General features: G+C 45.6%; 1 protein-coding gene across 1 annotated transcript in view; it reads left to right on the top strand.

Moving 5' to 3' along the window:
• LOC147621043 (glutathione reductase, cytosolic-like) overlaps nt 1-15,187 on the top strand; it is an 81,017-nt gene that overhangs the window by 18,638 nt on the left and 47,192 nt on the right. Inside the window, exons 8-10 of the mRNA XM_086825292.1 lie at nt 12,019-12,106; nt 12,338-12,419; nt 13,085-13,158. Of these exons, the coding sequence (XP_086681418.1) occupies nt 12,019-12,106; nt 12,338-12,419; nt 13,085-13,158 (244 nt within the window). The remainder of the gene's footprint in view (nt 1-12,018; nt 12,107-12,337; nt 12,420-13,084; nt 13,159-15,187) is intronic.

Here is a 15,187-nt window from a genome sequence, read left to right as displayed (position 1 = left end):
GTAATCTTTTCTAAACTTGATAATTTTAGTTCTCTTTTAATTCGAATTTTTTCTAAGCTATCCAGGTGTTCATGTTGTTTTAAAAACATGAAAGTCCATAAGACTATTGCAATGCAATAGAGGTGAGATCAGGCCCATGGCCTATTAAAGACAAACCTACATTGTTAAATAACCAAAGAAAGCAATAACAAGCTACGAGAATGGCTAGCTGTGTGGGAGAGCTTGCTGTGGGGTTGTGTCCCATTCATTGGACATAGCATGACTCAATAATTTGATTAATGTTTTTACGAATAAGTACTATGCTGTTTATTGGTTTTGAAGCTTTCCTTATCTTTTGATTTAGTCACTTACAGGGCGATGCACTTGGTAAGGGTTATGACATCATTGCTTATTACATGCACACAATCTCTAGCCTTAAGAGGTTCACACACCTAAGCACACTAACTATTCTAAAGGATAATTCACACACATAAGACTCTAAATATCCAACTATCCCCCGTGTGGAGCGAAGGAGGTGAGACCCAAGACGAAAGAAAGACAACTACCATCTAACCCCATCACATGTTGTGTCGGAGCCGACTCATTATGCACACCTTTGTTGTCATGATAGTCCTTCAATCACATAATGCAATCGAGGTAGCAAGGCCAGCACTTTAGTCACCCCCTGCATCCTAACTGGAATAAGGATAACACAAAACCTTTTATAAGTGAAGGCACACATAGACATAAGTACACAATCAGATTTTAGGGGGACTACCTAGTGCAGAGAACTCTTTTTGACTCTCACACACATAGAAGTAGCTAGAATGCCTAGTCATAGTCTTCCTCATTGAGGGAGACTTAGACTATTGCAGCGGTTATGTCTTCATCTTCAACTGGCACCTCTTCGTCACCAGCTATATGAGATTAGCATGATGCTTTTCTTGCTCTTTTTCCAACTTCTTGAAGAAGCTGGACTCTTTGTGTCCCATCTTTTTGTAGTATTTGCACTGAATCTTCTTGTTATTCTTCCAATTCCGTGCTCCTACAAAAGCTTTGTCATAGTCAATACTGCTGTTGACTTGCTAATCTTCTTTGTTTCTTGTGTTCTTCTCAAGAAGCAAGGTCACTAGATCTTCAAACTTTGTAATTGCTATGCAAAGGATCTCTAAGGTTTGCCCAAACCGTGTTCTCTCTCGCGTGATCTTGAGGAGCATAATCACTTTGTCTTCGTTCTCAGGTTCACATTTGAGGCTGGCAAGCTTTTGGACTAACGACCAAATGGTCTCTTAACTCTTCATTGTTTCATTTTCAGATCATAAAATTTAGCTTCAAAAACACTTTAGAGTTTGTGATTTTATTACTGAAGATACCTTTTAGTTTGGCTGAAGACTTGAAATCAATGTGATGCATTAGTGAGTGTGCAAGTCCAAGACCTATGACTACAATGGTCCTTTGGTTGTGTTTTTGCCATAGCTTCAGTTTAGTACTTGAGGTTTCATGGAAGGTCATCTTTGAGGAATTAGCCCCTCCCTTATAAGAAGCATCTGCATCTTTGTATGCCAAGTGGGGAACGTGCTACCACATAACTTTTGAACAAGCAAGGACATGACAAATGTCAGGAGCGCCATAATGATGAAGCTGGTCAATGAGCACGGAAAAAAAAACCGCTTAGAGCTGAAGGCCAACAAGATGTGAAGTAGGTTGCATAGGGGACTATAAGGTGACAGGCATGCCGAGGTAGGTAGAAGAGAGGAGACTAAGAGCCGGCAGTGAGGCCTCGCTGTAGGCAAGGGTGTGAGGAGGAGGGACGCGCTCTTCATTCGGGACAACCTGAAATATCTAAGATTATGATAGGAAAAACAAAACAGCTTGTAGCGAACATTGTAAAAGTGGATAAAAATGCCAGTCCTGGCAAACTACAAATGACTGTGGCCAAGAAAATGCTCATGTCTTCCTTGTATAGCTCCGTTGATGATAACATTGTTGGAGATATAGAATTAAATCACTTATTGGAGGAGCTTGTGCCGCTAGTCGAGAACCAAAGGTATGCACATTTATGATATATATGTTAGAAGTCATCTCCTGTCTACTTTTATACACCAGGGCCTTTGTTTTGTGGGTGTGCCCGCCCTTATGAAGTATTTTATCATTTTTTCTCACTCCCCGTATTTTTTTCCTATTTTTTTTCATTTTTCAATCGTGTGGTTGGCCGATTGCCCAGACATCAGTTGTGGAGTATTTTACTGTTGGCCGACTGGATGTATGCAGTCGTGGGCTTCATTTATTGTTGGCCGACTGCTCATGCAGTAGTGGAGGGCCACGAGTGCTGGCCGACTGCTCACATGGAGCATATAAATAGCCCCATGCTCCCACCACTTTCTCATTCAGTCTTTTGCGGGGTCTTGTGTATAGAGAAGAGTTTACACACCTATCTCTATGTGTTTCTTGTGCCGTCTATTTTTTGCATTCTACTTGCTCTTGTCTACCCAAGTTTGGTTATCATTTCCGTTGCATATTTTGACATCTTATCAGAGCCCTAGGCTCGTGATAGATCTTGGGAGTTTTTTTGAGCAAGAGGGGGATCGTTAGGTTGCTGATTGGTGGACTGTTTTGGACTGTTTTGGGAAGAGAAGGTGCAAGAGAAAGGCGGGCCAAAGGTGCTGGACAGCCACTTGCAGGTTTTACAGATTTTTTTCCCCACCCACGCACCCTTTCACTTGTCCTCAGAATCAAATCCCTGGTCAGCCCAAAAGTACATCCCAAATAGTATGGCTTTGTGCATGGCAGAAGCATCTGGAAGGTCATGATGGAGTCGGTGCTGGAGTCATATGACCTTACTGATTTTATCATCATCAGGGTTCCACGGCCGGAAGCAGAGGAAGGGGAGTTATTGTCGACGAGGAAGGACCGAGAGGCACAGGCACACATGTGGGATCGTGTCAACGCTAGGGTCCGGTCATTTATTTTCCTCAACTGCACACACCACAAGTGATCAATCATGTAAAGCACATGACGCTGGCGAGAGGCATATGGGAGCACTTGGCTTCTTTCTATAGCAGGGTATCACCCATGAAACGGATCTCCTTTGAAGACATGGCCATCACTTTGTTGTCCCACTTGCCTGCTCAGTATTCTGCTTTCTATTCCTCGTTGATTACGAGTGGCAAGCTTAGCACCATTACCTGGGAGGAGCTTGTGCCAATGGTCTTGGACGAGGAGGAACGTTTCACGAACCCTCCTCACAGCGGAGGTTCGGAGGCCTTAACTGGCCAACGGTTGAAAGGCCGGAATAACAACAAGGGCAAAGGGAAGGCTTCACCGGAGAAGTCTTCTGAGAAGAAGCTTGATTCAGAACGAGAGAAGCTGAAGGCTGAAAGATCCTGTAATGATTGTGGCGAGAAAGGCCACTATTGGAGGAAGTGCCCTAAGCGGACAGGGAAGAGTGCTGATTCCTCAGCCGCAGCTGCAAAGACTCTGGCATTTGTGCACTTAGAGATGGTGGACTCCGACGATTCATCATCTTCGAGCGAGGAGGCAGTTGGCTTCTTTTGAAGGATAACCGGGAATGGATTCTTGACAGTGGTGCTTCCAGGCACATGACTCCATCCTGTGACTTCTTTCTGGATCTGAAACGGCAGTCAGGTCGCATCTTTATTGGCGACAACTCCACTATTCCGATACATAGTGAGGGCCGGATGGAGATTATTCCCGACGGCAAGGGGGGCAAGCATGCTTCCCGTGTTCTTTATGTCCTTGCTCTAGGTTTTCATCTTCTGTCAGTGCATGAAGTATGCAAGACTGGCTTTCGGGTGGAATTTGAGGAGCATTCAGTTGCTCTACGGGACCGAGAGACTGGCCAGGTTGTTTGGGAAGGCGGTGTGGAGAACGGTATCGTGGATGCATTGAGGCGAGCTTTTCCGAGACCAGATGGTGGTTGGCTTGCAAGTTGGTAGTAGGCAAGGGCGTTGCAGTTCTTGCATACGTGGTAAGCAGCACAGGGAATCCTTTCCGAAGCAGGCTTCCAGGCGAGCTTCGAAACCATTGTGGACCTCAGCAGACACCATCTTTGGGAGGATCTCTCTACTTTATGCTGCTTGTTGATGATTGTACCAGATTCACGTGGGTCTACTTTCTTTCCCAGAAGGACCAGGCTTTTGCTCGGTTCAAGGATTGGCACGTGATGGTGGAGAAAGAGTCTGGATTCCAGGTCAAGACTCTCCGGGCTGATAAAGGAGGGGAATTCTCCTCGAGTGTATTTCTCAGATTTTGTGCAGATCATGGCATCAAAAGGGAACTGGCCAATACTGGATTGCCTTTATCTTCCTCGTCCACTTTGGGGAGAGGCTGTGGCAACGACTGTCCATATCCTCAACCGATCTCCGACGACTTCAGTACCCCATATGACTCCATTTGAGGCATACTTTGGCAGGAAACCTAATGTCTCGCACTTCCGTGTCTTTGGGAGTGACGCGTATGTACATATTCCGAAGAAGCAGAGGGGGAAGCTTGACTCCAAGTCCCGCAAGCTTGTATTTGTGGGGTATAACTCTCTTTCCAAGGGATATAGGTTGTATGATCCAGACAGGAACGAGATTGTTGTCAGTCGGGATGTGGTCTTTGACGAGCATGTTCCAGTATCCACTGTCGAGGAGCCGCCACTTCTTGGAGATCCAGAGGAGTCTGATGCTGATTCCCAGACCATCATTCCAGTTGATCAACCTCAGTCACTACAGGAGGTTGAGCCCGCAGCTGGAGCAGGCTCCCAGGGCTTGGAATCAGAAGATTGATTCCTTCTTTATTCGGACTGGATTTCAGAGATCGGTTGCAGATCCGAACCTGTGTCTCTTTCGGGGATGCGGCATGGTCACGCTTATCATCCTTTATGTGGATGATCTCATTCTCACCGGCGGTCATGTGGAGCACATTAGAGTGACGAAGGCTGCCTTGTCAAAGGAGTTTGAGATGACCGACTTAGGCTTACTCCACTTCTTTTTGGGATTGGAGATTTGGCAGACCCAGAGGGGGTTTTTCGTCTCTCAGCAGTGGTATGTTCATGAGTTGCTTGAGGCCTTTGGGATGGAGAACCGCAAGCCTATTACTTCGCCGATGGACCCGAACACAAAGTTAACCGTTACTGATCCTTGTGAGCCAGTTGATGCCTCGCAGTACCGGAAGTTGGTTGGTTCATTGATCTGGTTGCTGAACACTAGATTGGACTTGAGCTTCTCCGTGGGGCTGTTGAGCTCTTTTATGCAGACGCCATTGAAGACTCATTGGGACGCAGGATTGCGGATCTTGCGGTATTTGCATAGTACGAAGGATCTGGGACTCTTTTACACAGGAGGGGATGGAGTCAGGCTCCAAGATTGGAGTGACTCAGATTGGGGAGGAGATCCAGACACGAGGAGGTCTACTTCAGGATATAGTTTCACCCTCGGCTCAGGAGCAGTTTCTTGGAGCAGCAAGAGGCAGCCAACTATTGCCCTTTCTTCGACAGAGGCAGAGTACCGGGCTGCTTGTGGTGCTGCTTGTGAGGTTGTATGGCTGCGAAGGCTGCGAGGCGAGATTGGGTTTCCACAGAAGGAGCCCACAGTCATCCAGTGCGATAACCAGAGTTGTATAGCTATTGCTCGGAACCCGGTCTTCCATGCCCGGACCAAGCATATAGAGATACAGTATCTCTTTGTACGTGAGAAGATCTTGGCTGGTGACATCTTGCTACCTTATTGTTCGACGGAGGACAATGCGGCGGACCTCTTCACGAAGTCTCTACCTCAGGCTACGCTCAGGCGGCACTCCAGCTCCCTTGGGTTGGTTTCACAGCCTGGAGCTGAGAGGGGGTGTTAGAAGTCATCTCCTGTCTACTTTTATACACCAGGGCCTTTGTTGTGGGTGTGCCCGCCCTATGAGGTGTTTTATCATTTTTTCTCGCTCCCCGTATTTTTTTCCTATTTTTTTCCATTTTTCAGTTGTGTGGCTGGCTGACTGCCCAGACATCAGCCGTGGAGTATTTTACTGCTGGCCGATTGGATGTATGCAGTCGTGGGCTTCATTTATTGCTGGCCAACTACTCATGCAGTCGTGGAGGGCCACCAATGCTGGCCGACTGCTCACATGGGGCATATAAATAGGCTCCATGCCCCCACCACTTCCTTATTCAGTCTTTTGTGGGATCTTGTGTACAGAGAAGAGTTTACACACCTATCTCTCTGTGTTTCTTGGGCTGTCTATTTTCTGCATTCTACTTGCTCTTGTCTACCTAAGTTTGGTTATCATTTTGGCTGCATATTCTGACAATATAGACTCTTTCTAAAGCAATAATTTTCATGAATACTGCTTGAGTGTAATACTGTACATACGTCATAGTAACATGAAACGTTTCGTCGTTTCGAAGGTTTCGTTTCGTCTGGTTGGACGAAACGCAAAGGTTTCGAAATGACACTTCTTATACCAAATTTATAACATAGCCAACAGAAAGATTGAGGATGATCTAAGGAACTCAGATTCAAAGTTGTTTTTAACTTCTCAAAATCAAGCCTCCAAAAGTCACTTGTAAACTTAAGAGTCCCTATCACTAACTATGTCCTGTGGTAAATCGTATAGTCTGAACAATTGCTTGATAAATTGTCTTGCTAATTGCGTAGCCATAACAGTCCATCCCTAGCCCAACTCGCCAATCAGCCTACCTAGCTCCAAGCTAACCTAAGCCGCGAAGCTAGTCTTGTGTGCGTGCTGCACACGGTAGATACACTCTGTGCACTTGTGTGGGCGTCCGTCCGTTAGTCCATTCCTAGCCCAGCCCGCCAATCAGCCAGCCTATCTCAGGCTACCCCAAGCCTCGAAGTTAGTCTTGTATGCGTGTTGCACACGGTAGATACACTCTGTGCACATGACATAGGGGAGGAATCCTCTTGGGGGAAGGGTGCGAGAAAGGGTCCGCCGAAGGCTTGGGAGGGCCAGAGGGCCCCACTAAGATCTGGGAAATTGTAGAGGGATCTAGGCTTTGGAAGGTATTCCTTCCTAAGGCTTTGGAAGCAGACTATCACGAGAAAGCCAGTTAACGGAACACTATATGGTGTGTCCTCTCCACCTAAGAGGATAGCTCAATCTGAGATAGTCAAAATAGCAACTCGAGGAGAAGATGACAAGGGGTGAGAGCCAAGAGAACCTGCTTTGATACTATGTTGGAGTGGAGATCAATGTACCAACACACATAAATGCAGCAAGCAAGGAGAGAGAGATGGAAGCACAACAGTCAAGGTAGATTGATGAGAATGAGTGAAGTACAAGTGAAGTGACGTGAGAAGGTCACTTACTCACTCCTAAGAGTGCGTTAATACACTCCGGGAGAAAAAATGTCCTAAAGAGGGAAAAAGTGCCGGGCCCATTATTAACCTACGCCCACATATCACTGCCATATAAATGCTACGCTTGTATGTAAAAACCTTGCCATCTTTGTTACCCTGTCTACCACCACGCAAATAGCATCATGCAAATAGCATCACGCCCTCTGCAGGTATGTGGCAATCCAACAATAAAATCTATGGAAACACTGTTTCCCTTCCCAAAAGGAATCTTTGAGGATGTAACAACCCTCCAGTTCTAAGACGCTTAGCTGGCATTGATGACACTTCACCACATAGTCTTGGACTTCTGCCTTCATTTTAGGCCTGTAAAACGTCCGTTTTACTAAGTCATAGGTCTGTTGTATCCTCGTATGACGTGTTGTAGGAGAATCATGACATTCATAAACAATTTTCTTCCCAATCTCAGCACAGTCTAGTACACAGACTATCATCGCAGAACAAAATCCCGTTCCGGATCAAGTATTGACTACCATTACCCTAACAGGTGGTACGATCACAGAGTCCTAGTCTATAACTGTGGAGCTCCCTGCTTGAACCCGTTGCCAATACCGACTGAAATGCCTAGCAGTCTGACACAACCCTCTCAAGAAATCATACAGCCAACACTTATCTCGGTGAAACTCAAAAGGTTTACCTCTCCAATCTGATTCAAATTGTCTGCAACCAGATTCAAATCGTCAAACTGCCCTTCCTATACAAGATCACCATATGAAAGTCTTGCATAAGCTCTAATACCAACTGTGAAGCCCCCGTAAAGCTACTTAATACACAAGCTAAACACACAAGGTTAGAACATATAGAAGGGTGTAGGCAAACTCACCTCCTAACCGTAGATTCCATCAAGAATCTTCCTATAGCCAGGGGCTAAGGACCCACTCTCTGTTGAGCCTATGAGTACTCCAAGGGTGGAGTCTTGCTGCCGGAGTGATGGTTGCGACCCGGTAGATGCTCAATCACCAAGAGGAGCTCGAAGTATCCCTTGGGAAGGCTAGGACACAAACTGTAACTGGGAAGAAAGTTGTGCTCACTAGTGGGTCGGTTTCTAAAGAGAACTGTCAGCAAGGATTCATGTGACATAATCTTAGATTCTCGTGACAGGATTCTCCCACGCTAACACATAGTTTAGCCAACCTAACCGTAGGATTAGTCCACCTAACCCTAGGGTTAGCCCTATGTACTTAACAAAAACCCATGCCTCAGTTTGGTGAAGTACACATGAGTATCCCGTACTGCAACACTGCTCAAAAAGCTGACTCAAACTAGATCTAGATGTACCCATTATAAAGGGATTGGATGTTGATCTGCCCATGCTTGCCGACAAGGGCAACCTGCAGGAGGTCTCTTATGTATCCCCGGGCCGGTCTGTGGGAAGCAGAACTATTGGAACTACCTTCCACTTGAAGAGTCTTGGGCGTGGGTTTCGACGGGGAGTAATTAGAGTTAGTCCTAGGACGAAGACACGCTAGGTAGGTGTGGATCTTGCCCTCCATGTGATGCCACTTTGCTCGAGCCTAGGAATAAGCATAATTTGGGCTCCACCTGTCGCAATGTAGATATCTGTAGGAGGGGGGAAGGGTATTGCTCTTGAGATATGAAGGAACACAAAGAGCAGCATCTCCAAGTTGGAGGACCACACCTCCCCGTCATGATGTTTGTGGCCCAAGCCTCCCAACTCCATCCGAGCCAACTCCATCGGTGATGCACATAGCATGCAAATGATGAGAGAGATCAACTGCCTAGCCCTAGATGGCAGCAGAGACCGGCTCCGTATCCCATTCCGTCCCCAGTGTTGTATTCAAGGAGAAGGAGAAGGTCATTGTGCCACCACTCTCTAGCATGGAGAGCTTGGAGTGATGAAACACCACACAAATCCGAATGGGAGCCACTCTCTCCTCGAAAATACCAGTTCCTTCGACAGAGAGACATTGGAAGAAATTGTAATCCATTGGCTGCTCTAGAACCTTGGGGGGGCCGGGTGGTGACTTTGGCCGGTGAGTACTCACCGGAGAGGCGATGATGGTCATCTCAACTAGCTCTGGGAAGTGATGAATCAAGCGGTGGACTGAACTTGCCAGCTGTCTTCACTCCGGGTTTGGCGCAGTTGGAGGGTGGCAGGAATGCTCAAGAGAAGCGGAGGGAGGGGGGAGAGTGAGCTCCAAAGGAGATGGGTCAGGGGGAGCTGCTGAGGGGAGAGCTGAAGACAAAGGTTGGGGCGGGGGGGGGGGGGGGGGGGGGGGGGGGGAGAAGGAAGAGGAAGGGAGGAATCCTCCTAGACGATGGGTGCTCGGCATTGTTAGAGGACGTGACTGGAATCTGGGAAACTAGAGAGGAATCTTGGTGAGGTAATGTGTCACGTGCACACCAGTCAGGTGTACGGTGACATGGCATCATATTAGCATCACAGATATCATCAGGCATTTTACCAGTATTTATTCAGGCATTTTTATGCATTTTTTGGGGCAGCCGACTAGCTTTATTGGGAGACATGTACTGCCGACTGCAGCCATCTGGCCGACCAGCCCTCTCCCCCACATATATATAGGCGCCTCTCCATTCAGCATTCAGCACCTCAGCATAGCAGCATTCAGTCATCTTCAAGCTCATCAGTGAAGCGCATCCTTCTTTGGATCATCTGGCGTTTCAGCATATCACCATCAGCAGTAGTTGCAGTTAACGCATCACTCTCAGCATCATCATCAGCCATCATCTACAGCAAACGCAGCCAGTTCAGCCCAACAGATCTGCGTTTCATCATCAGGTTAGCATTCAGCATCTGTTCCAAAGCATCCCTTCAGTGTTTCCTTCCCAGGAGACAAGGGAAAGAGTGGACAGCAGTTCAGCCCGCATTTACAGCATATAGGCAGCATATTCAGCAGTACAGATCCATTTGGATCTCATTGTAACTTCATTCATTCATCTAATATAGCTGCATTGCATTGACACATATCTGTTGTCTCTTAAACATCATTAAGTGCAGTTAAGTATCGACTAAGGTTGTGTTTACGACGGTCATAACCTCCCACATGTCACATTGGTATCAGAGCGTTACAGGGTAACGAGTCTTAGAGCATGTTCAGTTCATCAGTCATTCAGTCAGTCATCATTTTTATCGCTTCCGCACAATTAAACCCAGTTCTCAAAATTTTGCAAGCCACCCTTACGGATTTTCCCTTAGGTCTGCATCAGTAACCCATCCATCTGCATTCTTGCACAGCATATAGGGTTGCACATGGTTTGCATAGCAGTCAGTCCTGCATACATGTTACCCATGAACTCTCAGGGAAGAATGACATCCATCATCAAAGGAGCACATAAGTTTTGGCTTCAACTGGTAGCAGCAGGGGGTTTCTCTTCCACAGAAGACGGAAGTTTGCTCCAACATCGCCTCAGGAGGTTCAGAGCTTCAGGTACGACGGAGATGGTAGGTGAAAGGTTTCCACAGACAGGTCAGGGGTGACTCAGGTATTTGCCATTCAGTTCCCGCAGTACATAGAGTCTTGGCTCAGAGGATTTCACTCCTGCAGACGGCCTCAGTCCCAGCAGAAGACAAAAGGGGGCAGTGGTTCGGAGGAAAAGGATCGCAGAAGAGTCGAAGGTTGCCAGGTATACACCCAGCAACAGTTTAGCAGCGGGGAATGTCACGTGCACACCAGTCAGTTGTACGGTGACATGGCATCATATTAGCATCACAGATATCATTAGGCATTTTACCAGTATTTATTCAGGCATTTTTATGCATTTTTTGGGGCAGCCGACTAGCTTTATTGGGAGACATGTACTGGCCGACTGCAGCCATCTGGCCGACCAGCCCTCTCCCCCACATATATATAGGCGCCTCTCCATTCAGCATTCAGCACCTCAGCATAGCAGCATTCAGTCATCAGCAAGCTCATCAGTGAAGCGCATCCTTCTTTAGATCATCTGGCGTTTCAGCATATCACCATCAGCATTAGTTGCAGTTAACGCATCACTTTCAGCATCATCTACAGTTAACGCATCATCATCAGCCATCATCTACAGCAAACGCAGCCAGTTCAGCCCAACAGATCTGCGTTTCATCATCAGGTTAGCATTCAGCATCTGTTCCAAAGCATCCCTTCAGTGTTTCCTTCCCAGGAGACAAGGGAAAGAGTGGACAGCAGTTCAGCCCGCATTTACAGCATATAGGCAGCATATTCAGCAGTACAGATCCATTTGGATCTCATTGTAACTTCATTCATTCATCTAATATAGCTGCATTGCATTGACCCATATCTGTTGTCTCTTAAACATCATTAAGTGCAGTTAAATATCGACTAAGGTTGTGTTTACGACGGTCATAACCTCCCACATGTCACATAATGACCTTCAACCAAGAGGGGGGGGGGGGTGGCATGAAATAAAATGGGAGGGCTGGGAGGCAGTGCCAAGGAAGGCGGAAAGGCTGGGGAGCAAGAAATGCTTGGGGGGTAGCATGCAGGTAGGGGAGAGGGGGAGTGCGGAGGGTGGAGGGCTGCCGGGGGGGGGGGTTGTATTTCCCTAGTGGGAGCTTGTCTTTATGATCTCTGACCTTCACCTTGATCTTTATCTCCTTTTCCACTAAATTAGTTCAACTTTATTATTCTGTAGGGGTGCCTGCAGGTAACAAGAATCCATGTTCTCTCTTTTTTTTTTTGGGGCTTTAAAACAGGGGTTTTGATGATGAAATGCGGACTGTGGTAGCCAATAATTTGCAAGGTCGGGGTGTTTCTTTACATCCAAATACAAATATCACAAAGGTATTATTATTATTTTTCTACAAAGTCTAGCATTTTTTTAAAGTGTAATCCGGTAGAAGACACCAAGCGTGTGTGTGTGTGTGGTTTATGTAGGTATGTAATGATCTGCTTTGGCAATAAAAGAAGCCGTAAGGTATCTTCTTTTATGGTCGCAGCCATGATAAAGATCATGTTTTCTATTTATAGGGTTGGCAGGTTTTGCAATAGTCTGATGCTTTTTGGAGTGTGCAGATTGAGAAGGTGGAAGGTGGACTTAAGGCTTACACTGATAAGGGCCAAGAGATCGAAACAGATGTGGTGCTATTTGCTGTTGGTAAGCTGGCTATGGCAGCATCTTGGTGTAATTTTTTGGATAATGCATCTCAATCCTGAATAATCTAGAGTCTTATTTCTGCTTGACCAGCATTGATGCTGCTTATTAGCATGCTGCTCTACAAGGTGCTGTGACCTGCCAGGTTCCTGGCGGGTGTGGACCCACCCCCAGCTGACTTGTCTGCTCATTATGCCCATACGGCTGTGGGTGCTGCATGGGCTGTTTGCCCTGCTGATGAGGTGTGAAAATGCCTCAGACCTCTTTCTTGGTTGAGATTTTGGTGGTTCCCACCTGGCTATCTTCATTTTTGTTGTTAACAAATAGTTGATTTTGTAGTGTGAACATCTTGTAAGATGTATGTTGGAAGCTCGATCTTGGAACCTTGAGAGCTTCTTGTTTTCTTAGACCTGAAGCTGTTTTTGGGACTCCTTGCTTTACTCGCTTGTTTTCACTTGAACTTCCACTTTGTTGCTTTCTCACTCGTTCCTTTCAGTCCTTCTGTACAGATTTCTGAATTACTGCCCAAGGCAGGATTTAGGATTTCTTGTTGGAACAATGAAGTTGAAAAATTCCAGTGTCCAAACAATATTTTTCTTAAGAGATTCTTATACAGAGATACAAAGCACCATGTTTCTCTTCTGAGTTGATGCTTCTGGAATCTGCAGGTAGAAAACCAAATATAAAGAATCTCAATTTAGAGGCTGTTGGGGTGGAGCTGCTTAAAGATGGTGCTGTTAAGGTCTGTCCCTAAAAAAATAAATAAAAGGGAATGATACCTGTAATGAGGTGCCGTGGCAAAATTTTGAAGAAAATCAAAGTTTGGGTTTATGTGGTTTGTTTTAATTGTGTGTACATATTATTAAGCTGCATCAGTGAGATCTCATCAGTTACTATACATCCCACTTAGGTCTCTCACACAAACTCTCATTTGAGGTTGTAGATCTAGCAAGATAAATGTGCAATTTGTGAATGTGTAAGATAAGACTTTTTTACATGAAGAACAAGTTAGGTTTGTTTTCTATAGCAGGAGCAAGATGAGCTTGCTGTCTTAAGTGGACAAGCTATTGTTTTTTTTTCTGAGGTAAGGGGACCTCTTTAGGCTTGTTTGTTGCAGAAAGAGGATGATAAGCATGCCTTTGCTGTAAGGATGGTTATTTCTTTTTTTCGGGAAAGAGATCCTTCTATGAGTTAAAAATTAACAGCCAGTTGCTCTAGGAGAGAAAACTGCCTTGTACAAAGGGGGGGGGTGCGTTTCTTCAGATTAGGGTTAGGGTTAGCAGTCCGCAACCTAAGGATATCCATTGCAGAAATGTAGAGAGAGAACAAGAGAAAAAACTAGAGAGATAAACAATGAACTTTGAGAGAGATGATTGCACGACTCACGACTTGGTTAGATTGATTGATCTTGAAATGAAGTGCAAGGCCTTTGCATATATAGCCCTTTCAGTATACCAAGCCCTTTGACCCTTATTAAATGCAAGCTTATCCGCCTATAAGAGGTGGTTCACACGCGCTTTCACAGCCATTAAAGGGGCTGTTCACACACATACAGGCTCCGATATATCCCAACAATTGGAGCGAAGGTGGTGAGACCCGAACGCAAAAGAAAGATACTACCTTCTAACCCCATCACATATTATGTCGTGACTCGGCTAGATTGATTGATCTTGAAATGAAGTACAAGGCCTTTGCATAAATAGGCCTTGCAGTATACCAAGCCCTTTGACCCTTATTAAATGCGCGCTTATCCACCTATAAGAGGTGGTTCACATGCGAATACTCTAAAGCACTGTCACAGCCATTAAAGGGGCTGTTCACACACATACAGGCTCCGATATATCCCAACAATCGGAGTGAAGGTGGTGAGACCCGAACACAAAAGAAAGATACTACCTTCTAACACCATCACATATTATGTCGGAGTCAACTTATCATGCACATTTCTTGTGTCATGATAGCCCTCCAATCACATAAGGTGATTGTGGTAGCACTTCAGTCACCACAAGAAAGGAGCCTTTAGCATCAAGGCTTTAGTAGAATTGATCTCAAGAGTGGTTCTCATCAGATCCAGGTGCTACTTGAGGAGGTGCAAAAAAATTGCTTTCAGGACCACTTTTGGATTGTATGAGTTTCTCGTCATGCCACATTTATTAGGATGATGGACCGTATATTTAGACCTCACCAAGAGTTCACTTGTTTGTTCTTTGATGACATTCTAGTATTCTCAAAGACTGAGAAATAACATAGGGAACATATCGCCATTGTAAGCACAATGGAGCGTGCAATGACAGATGCACTGTACCTCATCCTCTTATTGGTCTTCTTGTTGACTCATCTCCACTTGGTGAAGGGATCTGCCTTCTTGGTCACGCTCTTGCAAAGCATTCGCAAGTTCGTGCTGACGAAGACAAGGTCATTGCAACGCTCTACCCCGAGTCGGTTCCTCTTCCTATAGGCAATGTGTGAGGATTATGTTATTAATCCTGCGTATTGTGTACTAATTACTACTTAAGTAATTAACTTAGAACAAGAACCTTCAGGAGAACACTTGAGACAAGATTGAATTGACTTGTTGTTATTAAACTGAGTACAATAGGTCTCTTATATAGGAGATGAAGAGACACATTTGAAGAGGCATGTCCTTTGATGAAAGGACATGACCTTAGACGAAAGGGTACAACTTTTAGGCTAAGGGATGTGTCTAGTCGATGTAGAGGCACAACCATTCACTAAGGGATACAACCATTCGTCGAAGAGATGTGGCTATT

Source organism: Cibotium barometz, chromosome 31, assembly GCF_041138505.1.
Source record: "Cibotium barometz isolate CiBa-2024 chromosome 31, ASM4113850v1, whole genome shotgun sequence".
Lineage (NCBI taxonomy): Eukaryota > Viridiplantae > Streptophyta > Polypodiopsida > Cyatheales > Cibotiaceae > Cibotium > Cibotium barometz.
Note: the sequence above shows the minus strand (reverse complement) of the source record. Positions and strands in the feature narration are given on the sequence as shown.